Here is a 19,811-nt window from a genome sequence, read left to right as displayed (position 1 = left end):
ATCAGTGCAGGAGAATATCCAAACAAAAAGTATGTAGCAAATAAAAAACAAAAGCTGATTCTTCAGGGGGTTATGCCTTTCCTCTATCTCCTAATGTACCCCTCAAACAGCTGTAAGCTCTCACTATATTGGAAGTAGTATCATCTGAGTTAGTACAGTAAATGATGCAAGGAGGAGCACAGCCTTCACATCACGTGGTGCAAGCAGCCACAATCCCTTTGCAAAAATGTCTGTTTTAAATTCATGATTTAAATATTTTGTTTCACTTACCTGATAACCTTTTATGTTCTTCCATTACGGAGCTATATGCCTTAATGTTCCTTGCTATACAGGTTTACTATGTAATGTTTCATTACATTATGTCTTTGAAATTTTAATTGCTACAGACTACGCAGCACACCACTTACTGCAATAATACACTCATTTACTTCATCAGAACTACAAAAAGTATTTAACAATGATTGCATGTTTGAGGAGACTGTAGTTTTATGAAATGTTTTGTATTATTCAGCAATGCTAAGTTAAAGCCTTATCAGGAAGTGTATACATGGTGCTCTACTACAACATGGATGCATGGTGACGGTGCTTTTTGTGACATGTGTCCTGTGTATGTAAAAAGGACTTAGCTGAAAGTAAAGCAATGGTGTACTCACTATACTGTTACATGCTACCAGTCATTTATAATCATAATCAACACTTATTACTGTGTGTGTTACTATTCATGTTAAGATGCCCCTTGCTCTGCTACAAAATACATTTAGCTGTATTTTAACTGTGACTGGTGTTTATTTTCCTCAAAAAGATGACTGATAATATAGTATCATTAAGGTGGTAGTCACTGGCATAAATAGTTTTTAACTGAGTATCCATTTTTTTTTGCCTGTGCCTTCTGTAACTTCAGCTAGTAAGATTACCAGTCCTACTTAACACATTCCTATGTGGCTTAAAAAAAAGCTTGTAAGTGCAGGGGGGTTACAACCCATAACCCACCATCCCTTGTATCTAGAAATGAAAAAAAGCAACATTTTGTACTTTTGTAATGTTTTGCTTTACTATGCAAATAATTGTCTGGTAGTTGGTGTAGAGGGTTAAGATTGTGAAGTACAGTTCCTATGGTATGCTGTAATGTTGTGAGGTACAGTTCCTATGGTATGCTGTAACCTTGTGAGTTACAGTTCCTATGGTATGCTGTAACGTTGTGAGGTACAGTTCCTATGGTATGCTGTAACGTTGTGAGGTACAGTTCCTATGGTATGCTGTAACGTTGTGAGGTACAGTTCCTATGGTATGCTGTAACGTTGTGAGGTACAGTTCCTATGGTATGCTGTAACGTTGTGAGGTACAGTTCCTATGGTATGCTGTAACGTTGTGAGGTACAGTTCCTATGGTATGCTGTAACGTTGTGAGGTACAGTTCCTATGGTATGCTGTAACGTTGTGAGGTACAGTTCCTATGGTATGCTGTAGCGTTGTGAGGTACAGTTCCTATGGTATGCTGTAACGTTGTGAGGTACAGTTCCTATGGTATGCTGTAGCGTTGTGAGGTACAGTTCCTATGGTATGCTGTAACGTTGTGAGGTACAGTTCCTATGGTATGCTGTAACGTTGTGAGGTACAGTTCCTATGGTATGCTGTAACGTTGTGAGGTACAGTTCCTATGGTATGCTGTAACGTTGTGAGGTACAGTTCCTATGGTATGCTGTTTGATTCCTTCATCCCTCATTTGCCCACTCCATCACCTTGAGCGACTCATTTAACCAGACTTTACTTCAGTGTTGCACCTAAAAAGGGTCTGTTTGTTCAGTGGGACTGCCTGGTTAACAAATGGGTGTTATTCTTGTGTTTTTTTTTGTGTAAAATAAATTTCCATTTCCTTTGAATGTTTATGTTTTATGCAAACTGAAAATCAGGCAGGTTAAGGGGGATAACTTCTCTCTTAATATTCATGTAGTATTTTTGAGACCAGTGGGAATGGTTCTTTTCTGGTAAGTGCCATAATTTACACAAATATGTTGGTTGCACAGCAGGTGGGCACAAACGTTACTGATGCTGCAGCCATATTTGTGGGACTTAACTAGTGAATATGCACCACATGCCAACTCCGTACAGAAGGTACTCCAAACAAAAATGGAATTATGCACTAAGCACCATGAAGAAATAACGTTAACTGCTTCACTACCATGCCAGGCATTAAAGCTTTTTTGGTTCTTTTTGGCTTACTGCAGCTGACCATTGGCCTGTCCTGAAATCTTCTCATAGTTTACCAGATGTACTAGACCTTCTTTAGCCTCTCCTTGGCTAACCCCAACCCACAACCATGGTAATAAAGACATCAAGGATCATAGAGCAGTATCACACTGCTGCCAGACAAAGTTTTTTGTATATAGCCTACCTTTTTTCACTCCTAGCTTGCATCTGTGGCATCTTTGGACTGATCATACAATGGAGCATGCAGGTATAGATTCCTTCCCCCATGTGACTCATCTATTGCCCTTAACCCTTTACCTATATTAGACAAAATCCCCTTGAGCATCCCTGACATCCATTGGATAGCTGTTGTGAGGTTCACCCAAGAGCACATCTTCCTCCCCAGGATGGGCATGCTCATTTTCCCATGCCAGGACCTCAGACACTTGAACTGTTAATCCTACGTAGGTCACCTGGGTCATAGTCACTGTGGCCCTGAGGCTTTTTCCCTTTATACCACATTGCTGGCCCCATGCTAACCACTAAAGCTGATTTCACACAAAATTGTTGAACAAAATTTGAAGTAGTGACTGCACTTGCCAGTACAATTATTAATATAAAATAGTTATTATGGCCTCTCATGGTCTTGGAGATCAAAATGCTTGATTTCCTTTAGTAAATATGTTATCATCTCTATTGAGTCTAATTTCTTTTTATTTAAATATTACTATTGTGCATTTTTGTGATTAGGCTGTGTCTACATTTCTTATTCTATATATATTTTGGCTGTACAACTGCAAATATACCAGTTTGGTAGCATATTTTGGAAAGCACCCCAGCTACATCGGGTTACACCTCCTTCCACATTTTCAGACCACAAACTGAAGGTATGAAAACTAAAGGAGGTGGTGTATCAAAATTCATTAAAGATAATTACACCTCCAGATTGGTTAAACAGTACGATGCCCTAGAGATACTTCAGGTGCAATTAATCGTTGGTAGGACACATATTCAAGTCATTGCCAGCTACAGAACCCCCTCAATGAATCAGAGCACCCACACTGCCTATTTGGATCAACTTGAGTCTATCAAGATACATCTGAACACCATAGTTGTGGGTGACTTTAACTACTCTAGCATTGGCTGGGTGAATTACTCGTGCTCAAACTCACCTGCCCAAAGGTTCCTCAACTTTGTCAACTCCAATGCCATGGATCAGCTGATTGACACCCCCACTAGGGAAGTCAACATCCTGCATCTGGTGCTTACATATATGGGAGACCAATGTAGCACCCGCACTGTGAGTTCATCCCTGATGAGATGTGACCACAAATCAGTCTTATTTGAAGTAACTATCACACCTGACCCTCCCGCAGCAGCAACTAGACAAAAACATTTCCAAAGCAGATTATAACTTCTTACGGGATGGTATAAATAGCTTCACTGCACCTCCCCCTCAGACGGAACCGGTAACTATGCCGAGATCTACACCAATGCCCTATACAAGCACCTGTATAACTGTATTAACTCAGCAGCACCTGTTAGGAACAAAACAAGCTCTTCAACGAAGAGCAAACCTGCCTGGTGGGCAATAGCCATTAACAGGCTTTACAAGAAAGGGAAGAAACTGCTGTCCAAGAGTAAGAAGGGGTGGGCTTTAAACTGGAGACACTCCCTCCTCAGCTTAAATAAGCAAATAAGATTTCTTGTGAAGTCCTCCAAGGCAAACTTCGAATCCAAGCTAGCTTCCTCAACAATGGACAACCATAAGGCGTTCTTTAGTTACATATGTAACCTAAAAGGTAAGGCCCAGACTTGCGCTGAACTGGTAGTTAATGGTGGACATAGCCAACTTGTTAGCTGACAAGTTTGGTGAAAACTTCACTCCCCTATCCCAACCACATGTACCTCATGACATCCCTAACACCTGTCCCCTGCCTTATATCTCTAAAGAGCAGATTGTAAACACCCTCTCTAAGGCCAAAAACATAGCATCAATTTGACCGGATAACATCCCAGGCTGCATCCTACATGGGCTCAAGCAAGAATTCGCATCACCACTGGGTACTCTTTTTAATCACAGTCTAACCACTGGCTTCATCCTAGCCAAATGGAAAACAGCCACCATTATCCCCTTGCACAAAGGTGGTGTTTCTACTGACCCCAGGACCTACAGATCTATTAGCCTGACTAGCCTTATCAGCAAGGCCATGGAGAGAATCATCATGGACCTGATCAACAAAGATATAGGTAATCTCCAAACACTAGATCCTACCCAGTCTGGATTTGTCAAGGGTAGAGCATGCCTATTAAACCTGGTGGACTTCTTCGAGACAGTCGCCAGGGCCCTGGATGAGGGAAAGTCTGTGCATACAGCCTACTTAGATCTAGCCAAGGCATGTGACACTATCCCTCAGTCAGGCATCATTGACAAACTCTTCCAACTAGATATCAACCCTTATATCATGAGGTGGGTTGCAAACTGACTCACTGATAGATTGTGAGCCAATGTGAGCCAGTCTGCTTAGTTATTTTTTGAATTCCAACCCTTGAATGAAAAAGCAGATTAGTGCTGCATAAACCTGAAGGTGCCAGCCTTGTTTTCTTTCCTGAGCTCAGCTCTTAACCACTGATTTGTCACTCTCCATTTTCCACACTATGCATAGCATGATATGCAGAAGGAAATACTGAAAAATGAGAAAACAGTACTGCTGGTTTACAGAGATCCTGCTTCATATAGACCAATTTTACTGTTAAATAAGGACTACAAAATAGGTATGTCTATATTAGCAAAAAGGTTAGCAAGAGAGTTGCTAAAATTGATAGATTTCAATCAGTGTGGAATTGTAGAGTGGAGGCAGACATCTGACAAGATTTATCGAACTCTGATGATTCAGAAAGATTGGAGGACAATAAATTACTATTACTGTATGAAAAAAAAAGCTTTTGATAGGATAAGTTGGGAATTTATGTGTAGGGTAACTTCTGGATTTATATTTCCTATTGAAATAATTAAGATAATAAGGAAGATATACAAGGTCAGAAGAAAGGGTCAATACGTGTGTGTGTGTGTGTGTGTGTGTGTGTGTGTGTGTGTGTGTGTGTGTGTGTGTGTGTGTGTGTGTGTGTAGATGTTGCCAAATAAACTGATTTTATGAAGAGGAACAAGTCGGGAATGTTGTTTACTCCACTGTTGTTTGCAGTATATTGTGCCATCATCAATAAGAGGTGCAGATAGCCAAGGATATGAATGCAGGGGAGAGACAGGAAAGAATAACATTGCTTGAAGATGATGTAATATATTTGACAAATCCAGCACAAGATTTTCCTGTGGTGTGGAATGCTTTGAGACAGCCGCAAATGTTTATTTGGTTCTAAAATAAAGCTAGATGAAACAAAAGCCTTATGTGTAAACTATGTGCCCATGTATGAATTAGAGCAGCAATTCTTGTACCTTTGCTGGCATGAAAAAAAATTAAGTACCAAGGAGTATGGGTTAGGAAAGACTCATTAGTAGCGGCAAAGGAGATGTTGGAGGAAACTAAGTAGAAGGTAATTCAAAAGGAAGGGGAAATTAACACATTTATTGTGAATCTGGATAGTGAGATACATGCACTGAAAATGTTGGTCCCATGGACTCTATATGTTGGCTAGGCATATTTCTATCAACCAGATGATAAACTATACAAAGAAATACATATGAAAATGAAGAACTTTATTTTGGGAAAGGAAAAGGCCTCTAGTCTAGTGGGATAAGATGATTCTAATGACGGAATAAGGGGGCATGGGGTTGCCTGTTTTAAAGGGCACTTTAAGGCTATGCACAAGGCTATTATATAGACTGCAAGTTGAGGGATATAAACTGAAATGGAAAGATAGAATGATAAGGCAAGAAAAAAGTACAAGACATGGTGAGACATTGTTTTATATGAAGCAGATGCTGGGAGAGAACAAAAACAACTTGGTAGAATATTAGTTATAAAAAATGGCAGATATAATGAAAAACAACCTAGTGGGAGGATACAATAAAGAGCCTTTGCTGATAGCCCCCCCCCCCAAAAAAAGGGATAGACAGAATAGACAAGAAAGAGTCGGAAGTAATTGGAAGCTATCTAAGGAACCAAGGTATTGTGAGCAAATTATCCAGATTCTAATGACTGCAATATAAGAAAGTGCTGAAATGTGACTCATATCGATGACTTCATACAAGATTATGCTTTTCCAACTTGAGTACTAATCTGTTCTAATAAAAGTTGATTTTTATATGAAACAAATTTGTTGCCTACCCGTTTCATCTTGCGAATGAAGAGTGTTAGCAAGAGCCAGAAGAGTGTTGCAGCCACACAGGTACACGTCAACGTTATTACTTCCAGGTTAGAGTTCTCTGCTCTTCCTGTAGAAAATGCAATATAGAGAGGTGTAATGGTGGATATACAGTGAATTACTGAAAAATTATTACTTCTATGAACATTGCAATCTGTTATCAAGCATAAGTAACCTCTATCTCTCTGTTTCATTAAGGCATCAGGCAATGCCTTTCTATAACAGAAGATTCTGTTGCTTTCATATTGTCTTTGATTATTATGAAATTGCTTTCAATAATACCTCAAGAAAGCATAAAATGACCTAGATGGGGTATTTGAAAATACCACTGTGCCATCATAATGTCTTTATCATTTTCATTTGCTCCCTTATTCTGGCATTTCTTTTCAATTTTGAAGCGAATTTTTGCTGTTTAAAGCCTGTAGAGCTATTTTGTGAACATAGATTTGAGCTGCTGATATGGCAATATGAAAAAAAATCTATATCCAGAGTCAAAGGAAAAGTTAAGCATTGTTTTCACTTATTGTCATTACCAATACAGTATACATTTATCAGAAAGTATTGCCAGATATTGTAGAATTCATCATTCAACAATGCAAACATTCATGTTTTCTATATTCCTATAAATAATTCATGGAGAGCATTTAGAATGGTAGTTGAGGACAGCACAATGGTGAAATGGATAGCATTGTCACCTCACAGCAAGAGGTTCCCTGCTTTGATTCTTGGCTAGACTGATTTCTGTGTGAAGTCTGTATTCCCTCCCTGTGTTCACATGGATTTCCTCTGGGTGCTCTGGTTTCCTCACACATTCTAAAGACAATAAAGTAGGTAGACTGGACACTCTAAACTGACCATAGGTGTGAGTGTGCGTGCAAGTGTGTGGCATGGAAGAACAGCCATGGCATGGTTAGTCACCTGGTGTTGTGAATGTTGGCTCTAGATGACTGTCACTGTTGAGGTGTTACTCTGACCCATGTGGGGAAAAAGGATTGTGGATGGATTTAGAATAGCAGTTAGCATTATTACAAAAGGACTTTGAGATAATATCTGTTGTAGAATAGGATGCATTTGAGGCTACATTACTTCTGTTTTCTGATCTTATAAGCCAACAAGTCAGTTAAAAGTAATAAAACTTCCCAATATAAGGCCTGTGTCAATATGACCATGTCACAAACAGGATGAGGTTTTAGATAACAGCACTATTATTTTCCAGTGCTTCACAGGTATAAATGGTATTGGAGTTAAGGAAGGAAATGTTATTTTATCACATAATTAGACCACTTTAAAATACTGTATTAAACTAAAATAAATTATACTTTATTAGTTTTTAGAAATATTGGACAATTCAGATGCTTTTAATTTATCTGTCTGTATTAATGTAATTTACTGGGCATACAAAACAACGTAATCAGTCACTAGTGCATTGCTTTAAAGCTGCTGTGATACTCAGAAGATGGGAAGACTTTCCCAGTTTTTAGACTGCAGTCTTATCCGACAATTGCATATTTCAGATTTCATGTTTAATATTTACAATCTAAAGTAAGTAGCCATGAGGGAGAATTATAGTCTGAAGAATAGGAACGCATTCCTGGGTAATTATTGCAACAGCTTTAAATCCATTATTTTCAGATTTCACCAGCTTGCAAGGGAGGCAGGGATATTTAAGGAGGTTATATTAAGTGGGTGCACAAGTGACACACACTGTCTCTACCTCAGGTAAGTGCACAAGTGACATGCACTGTCTCTACCTCAGGTGAATGCACAAGTGACACACACTGTCTCTACCTCAGGTGAGTGCACATGTAACATGCACTTTCTCTACCCAATGCATGTTGTTGACCCCTTCTGTGCTTACAGGGGTACTCTCTGTATGTACTGACACTGTTGTGGGTGGGATAAGGAAAATCTCCATGATGTCTATCCAGGTGACTGTCATGCGATGGCACAGCTCTTTACTCATAATGGGATATTAAAAGGCATAACAGCCAACAGTGACTTTGATGGTCAAAAGGCACAGGGTGTAACATGCAGCAAAATAAATTTCATGTCTGTAGATTCTGTTCTCAGGGATAGTATTTTTATAATGTGCATATCCCCAGAAGAAATGGCAGTTTGTATGTTTTGTGATTTACACCTTTTGTTTCCTTGCTTGTCCTCAGAAAAAGGGAGAAGGTGACACATACTATTTGCATCTGAAAAAAGATACATAAATAAATGTACTGAGGGAATGGTGATACTGTATTTCACTGTTGGCTAAAACAGCACGAGGCTGTGTGTGTGTGTGTGTGTGTGTTTGTGTGTGTATGTGCACGTGTGTGTCTGTGTGTGGATACCAGCATGTATGTGTGTGTGTGTGTCCATCCATACTTGTACAAAACTGATAGAAGACATTAACAGTATAAGAACAAAAGGTCCAGTTACAGCAACAAAAGTAAACAAGTTTGGAACTTGCAGAAATTGTTTAATATATTAGCCGATATTTCCACTTTAAGGAAAACAATGTGCTATAAAAACTTCCTATGCAGATGTATGGGATATAAGCTAGTATCACATGCTGCTGAAAGGTGATGCCTAAGCCTTTACAATGGCCTATCTTGTTATCTTGGGGATATCTTATAGGCTTGCTTTGTCGATATTTGTCAAAAGATAAAATGTCACCTTAAATCTCTATGAACTTAAACATAAATGCTGCCCCTTGTGCCAAATACAGCACCAACAATGTGCTTTCCATTAAAGGACAAGCAATTGTATTCTTGTAATTCCAGAAAGAATGCATTCTAGTTATAAACCAATTGTTTCTTTGGGAACAAGGGACACTTTTAGTTCAGTGCACTGGCAGGCTGTATTTAGCATAAGATGTTTGTATGGGTAGACATACATTTACACCATGGTATTATGTATGGTCGTGCTTGATTTTGTAGGTGGGCACCATTAAGTGCTTAAAAGGGTGACCAGACCTTTTAAATGTGATTACTTAAAGCTGTATATGGATATACCTTTTAAATGTGATTACGCTGTATATGGATATACCTTTTAAATGTGATTACGCTGTATATGGATATACCTTTTAAATGTGATTACGCTGTATATGGATATACCTTTTAAATGTGATTACGCTGTATATGGATATACCTTTTAAATGTGATTACTTAAAGCTGTATATGGATATACCTTTTAAATGTGATTACTTAAAGCTGTATATGGATATACCTTTTAAATGTGATTACTTAAAGCTGTATATGGATATACCTTTTAAATGTGATTACGCTGTATATGGATATACCTTTTAAATGTGATTACTTAAAGCTGTATATGGATATACCTTTTAAATGTGATTACGCTGTATATGGATATACCTTTTAAATGTGATTACGCTGTATATGGATATACCTTTTAAATGTGATTACGCTGTATATGGATATACCTTTTAAATGTGATTACTTAAAGCTGTATATGGATATACCTTTTAAATGTGATTACTTAAAGCTGTATATGGATATACCTTTTAAATGTGATTACTTAAAGCTGTATATGGATATACCTTTTAAATGTGATTACTTAAAGCTGTATAGGGATATACCTTTTAAATGTGATTACGCTGTATATGGATATATCGTTTAAATGTGATTACTTAAAGCTGTATATGGATATACCTTTTAAATGTGATTACGCTGTATATGGATATACCTTTTAAATGTGATTACTTAAAGCTGTATATGGATATACCTTTTAAATGTGATTACGCTGTATATGGATATACCTTTTAAATGTGATTACGCTGTATATGGATATACCTTTTAAATGTGATTACTTAAAGCTGTATATGGATATACCTTTTAAATGTGATTACGCTGTATATGGATATACCTTTTAAATGTGATTACGCTGTATATGGATATACCTTTTAAATGTGATTACGCTGTATATGGATATACCTTTTAAATGTGATTACTTAAAGCTGTATATGGATATACCTTTTAAATGTGATTACGCTGTATATGGATATACCTTTTAAATGTGATTACTTAAAGCTGTATATGGATATACCTTTTAAATGTGATTACGCTGTATATGGATATACCTTTTAAATGTGATTACGCTGTATATGGATATACCTTTTAAATGTGATTACTTAAAGCTGTATATGGATATACCTTTTAAATGTGATTACGCTGTATATGGATATACCTTTTAAATGTGATTACGCTGTATATGGATATACCTTTTAAATGTGATTACGCTGTATATGGATATACCTTTTAAATGTGATTACGCTGTATATGGATATACCTTTTAAATGTGATTACGCTGTATATGGATATACCTTTTAAATGTGATTACTTAAAGCTGTATATGGATATACCTTTTAAATGTGATTACTTAAAGCTGTATATGGATATACCTTTTAAATGTGATTACGCTGTATATGGATATACATTTTAAATGTGATTACTTAAAGCTGTATATGGATATACCTTTTAAATGTGATTACTTAAAGCTGTATATGGATATACCTTTTAAATGTGATTACTTAAAGCTGTATATGGATATACCTTTTAAATGTGATTACTTAAAGCTGTATAGGGATATACCTTTTAAATGTGATTACGCTGTATATGGATATACCGTTTAAATGTGATTACTTAAAGCTGTATATGGATATACCTTTTAAATGTGATTACGCTGTATATGGATATACCTTTTAAATGTGATTACTTAAAGCTGTATATGGATATACCTTTTAAATGTGATTACGCTGTATATGGATATACCTTTTAAATGTGATTACGCTGTATATGGATATACCTTTTAAATGTGATTACTTAAAGCTGTATATGGATATACCTTTTAAATGTGATTACGCTGTATATGGATATACCTTTTAAATGTGATTACGCTGTATATGGATATGCCTTTTAAATGTGATTACTTAAAGCTGTATATGGATATACCTTTTAAATGTGATTACTTAAAGCTGTATATGGATATACCTTTTAAATGTGATTACGCTGTATATGGATATACCTTTTAAATGTGATTACTTAAAGCTGTATATGGATATACCTTTTAAATGTGATTACGCTGTATATGGATATACCTTTTAAATGTGATTACTTAAAGCTGTATATGAATATACCTTTTAAATGTGATTACTTAAAGCTGTATATGGATATACCTTTTAAATGTGATTACGCTGTATATGGATATACCTTTTAAATGTGATTACGCTGTATATGGATATACCTTTTAAATGTGATTACGCTGTATATGGATATACCTTTTAAATGTGATTACTTAAAGCTGTATATGGATATACCTTTTAAATGTGATTACTTAAAGCTGTATATGGATATACCTTTTAAATGTGATTACGCTGTATATGGATATACCTTTTAAATGTGATTACTTAAAGCTGTATATGGATATACCTTTTAAATGTGATTACGCTGTATATGGATATACCTTTTAAATGTGATTACTTAAAGCTGTATATGGATATACCTTTTAAATGTGATTACTTAAAGCTGTATATGGATATACCTTTTAAATGTGATTACTTAAATCTGTATATGGATATACCTTTTAAATGTGATTACGCTGTATATGGATATACCTTTTAAATGTGATTACTTAAAGCTGTATATGGATATACCTTTTAAATGTGATTACGCTGTATATGGATATACCTTTTAAATGTGATTACGCTGTATATGGATATACCTTTTAAATGTGATTACGCTGTATATGGATATACCTTTTAAATGTGATTACTTAAAGCTGTATATGGATATACCTTTTAAATGTGATTACTTAAAGCTGTATATGGATATACCTTTTAAATGTGATTACTTAAAGCTGTATATGGATATACCTTTTAAATGTGATTACTTAAAGCTGTATATGGATATACCTTTTAAATGTGATTACGCTGTATATGGATATACCTTTTAAATGTGATTACTTAAAGCTGTATATGGATATACCTTTTAAATGTGATTACTTAAAGCTGTATATGGATATACCTTTTAAATGTGATTACGCTGTATATGGATATACCTTTTAAATGCGATTACGCTGTATATGGATATACCTTTTAAATGTGATTACTTAAAGCTGTATATGGATATACCTTTTAAATGTGATTACTTAAAGCTGTATATGGATATACCTTTTAAATGTGATTACTTAAAGCTGTATATGGATATACCTTTTAAATGTGATTACTTAAAGCTGTATATGGATATACCTTTTAAATGTGATTACTTAAAGCTGTATATGGATATACCTTTTAAATGTGATTACTTAAAGCTGTATATGGATATACCTTTTAAATGTGATTACGCTGTATATGGATATACCTTTTAAATGTGATTACTTAAAGCTGTATATGGATATACCTTTTAAATGTGATTACGCTGACCTTTTAAATGTGATTACGCTGTATATGGATATACCTTTTAAATGTGATTACTTAAAGCTGTATATGGATATACCTTTTAAATGTGATTACGCTGTATATGGATATACCTTTTAAATGTGATTACTTAAAGCTGTATATGGATATACCTTTTAAATGTGATTACTTAAAGCTGTATATGGATATACCTTTTAAATGTGATTACTTAAAGCTGTATATGGATATACCTTTTAAATGTGATTACTTAAAGCTGTATATGGATATACCTTTTAAATGTGATTACGCTGTATATGGATATACCTTTTAAATGTGATTACGCTGTATATGGATATACCTTTTAAATGTGATTACTTAAAGCTGTATATGGATATACCTTTTAAATGTGATTACGCTGTATATGGATATACCTTTTAAATGTGATTACTTAAAGCTGTATATGGATATACCTTTTAAATGTGATTACGCTGTATATGGATATACCTTTTAAATGTGATTACGCTGTATATGGATATACCTTTTAAATGTGATTACGCTGTATATGGATATACCTTTTAAATGTGATTACTTAAAGCTGTATATGGATATACCTTTTAAATGTGATTACGCTGTATATGGATATACCTTTTAAATGTGATTACTTAAAGCTGTATATGGATATACCTTTTAAATGTGATTACGCTGTATATGGATATACCTTTTAAATGTGATTACGCTGTATATGGATATACCTTTTAAATGTGATTACTTAAAGCTGCATATGGATATACCTTTTAAATGTGATTACGCTGTATATGGATATACCTTTTAAATGTGATTACGCTGTATATGGATATACCTTTTAAATGTGATTACTTAAAGCTGTATATGGATATACCTTTTAAATGTGATTACGCTGTATATGGATATACCTTTTAAATGTGATTACGCTGTATATGGATATACCTTTTAAATGTGATTACGCTGTATATGGATATACCTTTTATGGTCCCTGTAATTGCTTGCCTAGTATAGTTTCCATGTTCCTGTGGTCCTAAGTTTATGATCTACAAACAGGCTTCAGATTGCATTCCTGGTTTTGAGCCCGTGAGTTAGTTTCCACATACAATCTGTATGAATTTATGTAAGTCCTTGTCCCAGGCTACCCCTAAAAAAAAGACAGAAGCATTTGAGCTAACACACAAATGACAAAAAATAAAATGTTTCAAGCATGAGAGCTAAATCTGTATGCCTTTTTATCCAGCATTTAGTTTTTTTCTGATAACTGCTTTCAAAACAGATAGATCAAGCTGTTAGACTGACCTTGCATACTGTGGTACTAGCTTTGGAATTTAAACAGGGTGTTGTGTTTCCTCTATTTTAACACAACTTCTGAGACTGACATATGAACTGGCTTTGGTCAAAACACAACAATCCCTATATTGTGACATGTTAGTTATTGATATTACTACACAATTTCAAGCATTCTTGGAGGGTCTAATTGAAGTAAAATGCCATTTTTGAATGCTAATAATATTTTCCTCATCTCCTTGATCTATACATAATGTGTGCTATTGTAGTATTATTGTAGATTTCCAAAACTGAACCTTTAGCTTAGACACAATTAGTTCTCACCAATTTGCAAATAGTGTATTTGACAGCACTAGTGGTATTTAATTGAGCTGATCCACACAATCTTCTAACTGGATTAAGTAAATTATCCATAAGCTTAATATGTCTTATAGATGACATTTTTGTACTAGAATTATTTATTTATTTTACATATGAATCAATATACTTCACTATTTGAAATTTCCTTCAGATATGAAAAATAGAAAATGAATTATTTGGATGGGGACCTATTATAAAGCCCACAATTTGAGTAGGCCATTGACTAGGATATTTTGAAAGACCTTTAAGACTGATCATTATGACTAATGTACCCTAATCACATGAATAAGAACATTAAAAAGGGGCTGGCAGTTAAAACTAGCAGGTACACTGTTGAAAAATATATTGCTAATAAAGTTAATTGATCAAAAGAAAGTTTTTTTTAATAGAAATTATCATCCTGATATTATTTGCCAATATGATTGATCTAAGGGTATGGCAAAAGTGAGTGTAAATGGAAGTTACTAATGACCGTGTTTAGTGAATTTAACATTAATGTAGGTAATGCAATTACAGATGAGCACAACTGGTTTTGTTTATGACATTACCCTTCAGACTTGATTCTAGTGCTATTAAGGATGTTAGCATCAATAGAAGGAGAATTTTAGCTGGACATGAAGAAATTATAAGAAAAGTTAGGTAAGTGCCTGCCCTTGTAAGTAAAAGATGTCACAATTATACAGTTATTTAACACAAATTTTCTAAACAGATACCTGCTACGACAAAGCTATTATTCTGTATGGATTTTGTGCACAATGTCAGTGCATTAAAACAAAGGGCTAGGTTTCAAAAAAAGTTATTCTCAGTGTAAGTATGCCCTAACTCCAAAAGACCTGCTCACAATGTAAGTGACTTACTTTAGTGTAAGACCTATCAATAAACAAGCTAAGTACAGGGACTATATTTCAAAACACCTGCTTTTGTCCTGCTGTCAGTGTAAGTGGTCACTTATACTGAGAGCAAGTCTTTTGGAATTGGGGCAAATGTACCAGGTCACTTTTCTTGTTTATTAAAGGAGTTAAGTAGCAACATGCTCAGAATATTCATCTTTTTTTTTATATATTCAGGACTGCCCCAATGAACTGCAAGCTGGGATATATGAGTTTAGTTATGAACTTAAAATATAAATGCTAACAAAATGTTGTATAGACATTCAAATATATGTCTTAACTTTAGATATTAATTTGATGGGCACAAAATGCGGTGATATAAAAACATTATCAGATAAAACGAATATGTTTGACAGTTTGACCAAATACCTGCCCAAATACCTGCCAATCACTAATAATATCCATCCATCACCAGTTTTTCCCATTTGCACATATAGGGTTGGGGTGTTACATCAGCAGTGCCAATCATCTAGAGCCAATGTCCATACTACAGGTAGCTAGTCCTGCCGTGTTTGTTCTTCTATACACACACACAGTCATGCGCACTCACACTCACAGCCAGTTTACAGTGTCCAATTCACCTACTGCATGTCTTTGGAATATGAGAGGAAACAGGAGCCCCCAGAAAAAAAAAAAAAACATGAAAACACAGGGAGGGCATGCAGACTCTACACAGATGGCACCCCAGCCAAGAACCGAACAGGAGAACTTCTTGCTGTTCAGCAAAAATGCTACCCATTGTGCGCATTAATAAAATAATTGATCTTAAATGCCAGATAAAATGCAGAAAGTCATAGCATTAATTTTAGAGTTTATATGGGTTAATAAGATCATATGCTTTTACCCGGAACCTATTTGCATTCATTTTTCTGAAGAAGCCTACAGACAAAAGTGCTTGTTGTAAGGAATTACAAATAAAGTTTTTTGGTGCCTGATAAGCTATGTTTTGTTTCATGTTAGGGACATTAAGTGTAGGAAGGATATGTATATGTTTTTTGCATGTGAAACTGGTACATTTGAGCCCCAGCTCAAAGACTGAGAGCACAGCATTAAAGAAGTACATGCTTAAACTAGGACTTGAACCGAGATGCATCAGATCATCATTCCTGTGGCTTTCCCATTAACAAATATCTATATCTAATACTACTACTACTAATACCTATAGGTAGGCCCATGGGATATTTGGTTTATTTTCAAGGGCAAATAGAGAGTAATGTCTGGTTAAGTGAGTGGCACAATGTCACACAGTAGGCAAATGAGTGCTGAGGCAATCAACCCCTGTACCACAACTCATAGCCTTAACCCTCTGTGCCAACTGCAGTTATATATCTGTATCTATATCTTTATCTCTGTCTATATACATGGGTGGAAGTCACCTGGTGAAATGCATATGGATCACTAGCCAGCTGATTAACAGGTGTGTGAGACTACACAACTTCAGAGGTTGACAAATTTGCCTTTACCCCATGTTTGTATGATATCGGACTTAGTATACAGAGGGAATATGTGTGTGTGGGGGGGAGGGAGGCAGGGGGGCTTGGCTACTTGCCAAAAACAATATTTTATTTTGTTTTTAGAATGTAAGAAATAGCATGTACTAAGGCTGTTTCTTGGCACATTCAACAGTGACATGTCAACCTCCATGTTTTTGACCATATGTGGTTGGTATTATTTAAGTCGACTGTGTGTGTTTTTGCTTGTAAGTGGTACATATACACATCTCTCTGACTTGATGTTGACACTATTGTGATCTCAGCACAAAACTGTTTAAAAAAGAATGACTTCACAATGAAAATACCCTTTGCATTAAAAAAAAAATCTTTTTGTGAGTGTGTGTCTGTGTGTGTATGTATGCATCTCTCCCTCTCTCTCTCTCTCTCTCTCTATATATATATATATATATATATATATATATATGTGTGTGTGTGTGTATATTCAAGTACCCTTTTATGTATGTATTTGTTTATTTATATGCATACACTCAGAAACACATATATAAATATGTGTATGCAGGTATTGCTGTATCTATCTATCCACTTATCTAGTTTTCTTTCTCTGTATGCTTATTTAATATTGTACTTTACAGACATTGTTCATGCTTGGATGAAATTTCTGTGGAAAGAAAATGTGACATTCTCCTATCCTCCGTAACCCAGAAAAAATGTGTTGTTGTCTGGGAGTGCCGAGGAATTATAATTGAATATTCTCTTAAACAATTATTAATTACAAGTACACAGGTGAGTTATCAGTAATATCTGCACTCTCAGTTCTGCAGTCTTTTTTTCCCTCTACATTAATGAAAGGTACTGCTGTAAAGGTGTTATGTTGACACAGGATCCATAACAAAGATAATCTTTTCCAATACTATTCCAAAATGAGGGTGTAGTACGTTTATCTTAGGGAAAGTGATTTGATACTCAGCCAACTGTGGCCTCATCGCCTACCGTGAACTCGTAACACACTTCAGTACATCTTCACATCCTGGCACTGAACTTTGGCCTAGATTCTGGGCTGAATTTATCTAACAGTCAAATGGAAATATTTTTGCTTGATGAAAGTAGTTACAGATTTAATCATGTTTTCTAGGTGCCACCCCTGAGGTAAATTTATGGTTACCCATCCAATTGTCAAGGTTTCACTTAAATCAGGTCATTGAGGAGCTCTGCTGCATGTGAAGTGGGACCTTATTCCAGAGGAGTGGCAGTCTCTGGGAGATAATGTCATATACCAGGTTGAGATCCTCGGAGTGAGTGACTCTTGTCCCATTTGATTTACAGACGTGCAGCATTTCCATTAGGACAGGGTCAGAGTCTGCCCTGCAGGCCAGGTACAGGTCACCTCTCAACAGCCTGTATTACACAGAGTACAGTGATAGGGCTTTCAGTATTTCCATGTAGGTCATATTTTGGAGGCCCTGGATTCTCTTTGTTAGAAACCTTAGAAACCTCTGTGGCCTCTCCAGTTGCTGCAGGTGTCTGGTGAGGTATATACAGAAGGGAGCATTCTACTCAATTATTGGTCTGAAAAGGGTCAAGTACAGTGGAGTTATGACCTCATTGGTCTTGGATGTAATGTCCTTATTTATGAGATGTGCAGTGTAGAAGGCTTTCCTTACCACTATGGATACATGTTGATTGAAGTTTAGATTGCTATCAGCTCATGTTCCCAAGTCTCGCATCACTGCATTTGAGCTTAGAGGGGTGCTATCTATATCATAATTAGCAGAGGCTACTACTTTGCCAAAGGGGATAATGAGGCTTTTTTTTTTTTGCATTTAGTTTTAGACCATGGCTTTAGCACCAGTCATTTGTTTGTGTCATTCCCTTCTGTAATATATAGACATCAGTTTACAACATCATTGGGGGACTCTATGATTGCCCTAGTTTACAGTCATCTGGAAACTTGGTAAGCCACAGGCCATATACTTTAGCCTGGACTTCAGAGAAATAGATTATAAACAGTAGAGGGCCCAGTACAGATCCTTGTGGTGCACCACTGGTAACTAATCTACTAGTGGAAGCGGACTCTCCAACTTTGACAGTGTGCATTCTATCATTGAGACAGTTGGCTATCCATCTAGTGATGTATGGATTAATCCCCAGCTGGGAGAGTTTCTCAATGATCTCTGAGTGGGGAACTGTGCTATACACATTGGTTAAATCAAGGTAAGTGGTATGAACTGCTTTCCCTGTATCCAGGACTTGAGTAACATCCTCAAAGAAGTCCATCAAGTTTAGTAAGCAAGATCTACCATTAACAAAATCAAACTGGGTGAGGTCATGAGTTTGAAGGTTGCCTGTGTCTTGGTTGATAAGGTCCATGATGATTCTTTCCATGGCATTGCAGATAAGACTGGTCAAGCTAATGGGTCTATAGTTCCCAGGGTTGGCTGATGGACCCCCTTTGTGCAAGGGGATTACTATTGCTGTTCTGCACTCCACCAGCACAAAACCAGTGCTCAGGTTGTGATTAAAGAGAGTGCTAACTGGTTCCACTAGGTCTTGTTTTAGATTGTTTAGTAAGCAGCCTGGGATGTTATCTGGTCCCATAGAGGCTGTATTTTTGGCCTTGGAAAGCATTTGTATGACCTGTTCTTTGGAGATACTTGATAGATTACTGGTGTCAGGAATTCTATGGGGTATGGCCGGTAGGGTCAAGGTGGTGAAGTTATCACAAAATCTGTCAGGTAGCTGGTTGGTAATTTCTTCAGTTTCACTGTCAGTGGCACCATCCACAATAAGTTCAGCACACAGCTGGGCATGTCCTTTTAGGATTTGGACGTAGCTAAAGAATGCCTTATGATTGTCTTTAGTTAGGGGTGCTAATTTAATATCATGACTGGCT

At 36.1% G+C, this 19,811-nt stretch overlaps 1 protein-coding gene across 2 annotated transcripts in view; it reads right to left on the bottom strand.

Annotated features, from left to right (window-relative positions):
• FLT1 (fms related receptor tyrosine kinase 1) overlaps positions 1–19,811 on the bottom strand; it is a 1,018,969-nt gene that overhangs the window by 436,805 nt on the left and 562,353 nt on the right. For both annotated transcript variants that reach the window (XM_044073267.1, XM_044073268.1), the window contains one exon: positions 6,473–6,579. In XM_044073267.1, the coding sequence (XP_043929202.1) occupies positions 6,473–6,579 (107 nt within the window). The remainder of the gene's footprint in view (positions 1–6,472; positions 6,580–19,811) is intronic.

The sequence above is a fragment of the Protopterus annectens genome, chromosome 5.part1 (assembly GCF_019279795.1).
Source record: "Protopterus annectens isolate FY-2018-M chromosome 5.part1, PAN1.0, whole genome shotgun sequence".
Lineage (NCBI taxonomy): Eukaryota > Metazoa > Chordata > Ceratodontiformes > Protopteridae > Protopterus > Protopterus annectens.
Note: the sequence above shows the minus strand (reverse complement) of the source record. Positions and strands in the feature narration are given on the sequence as shown.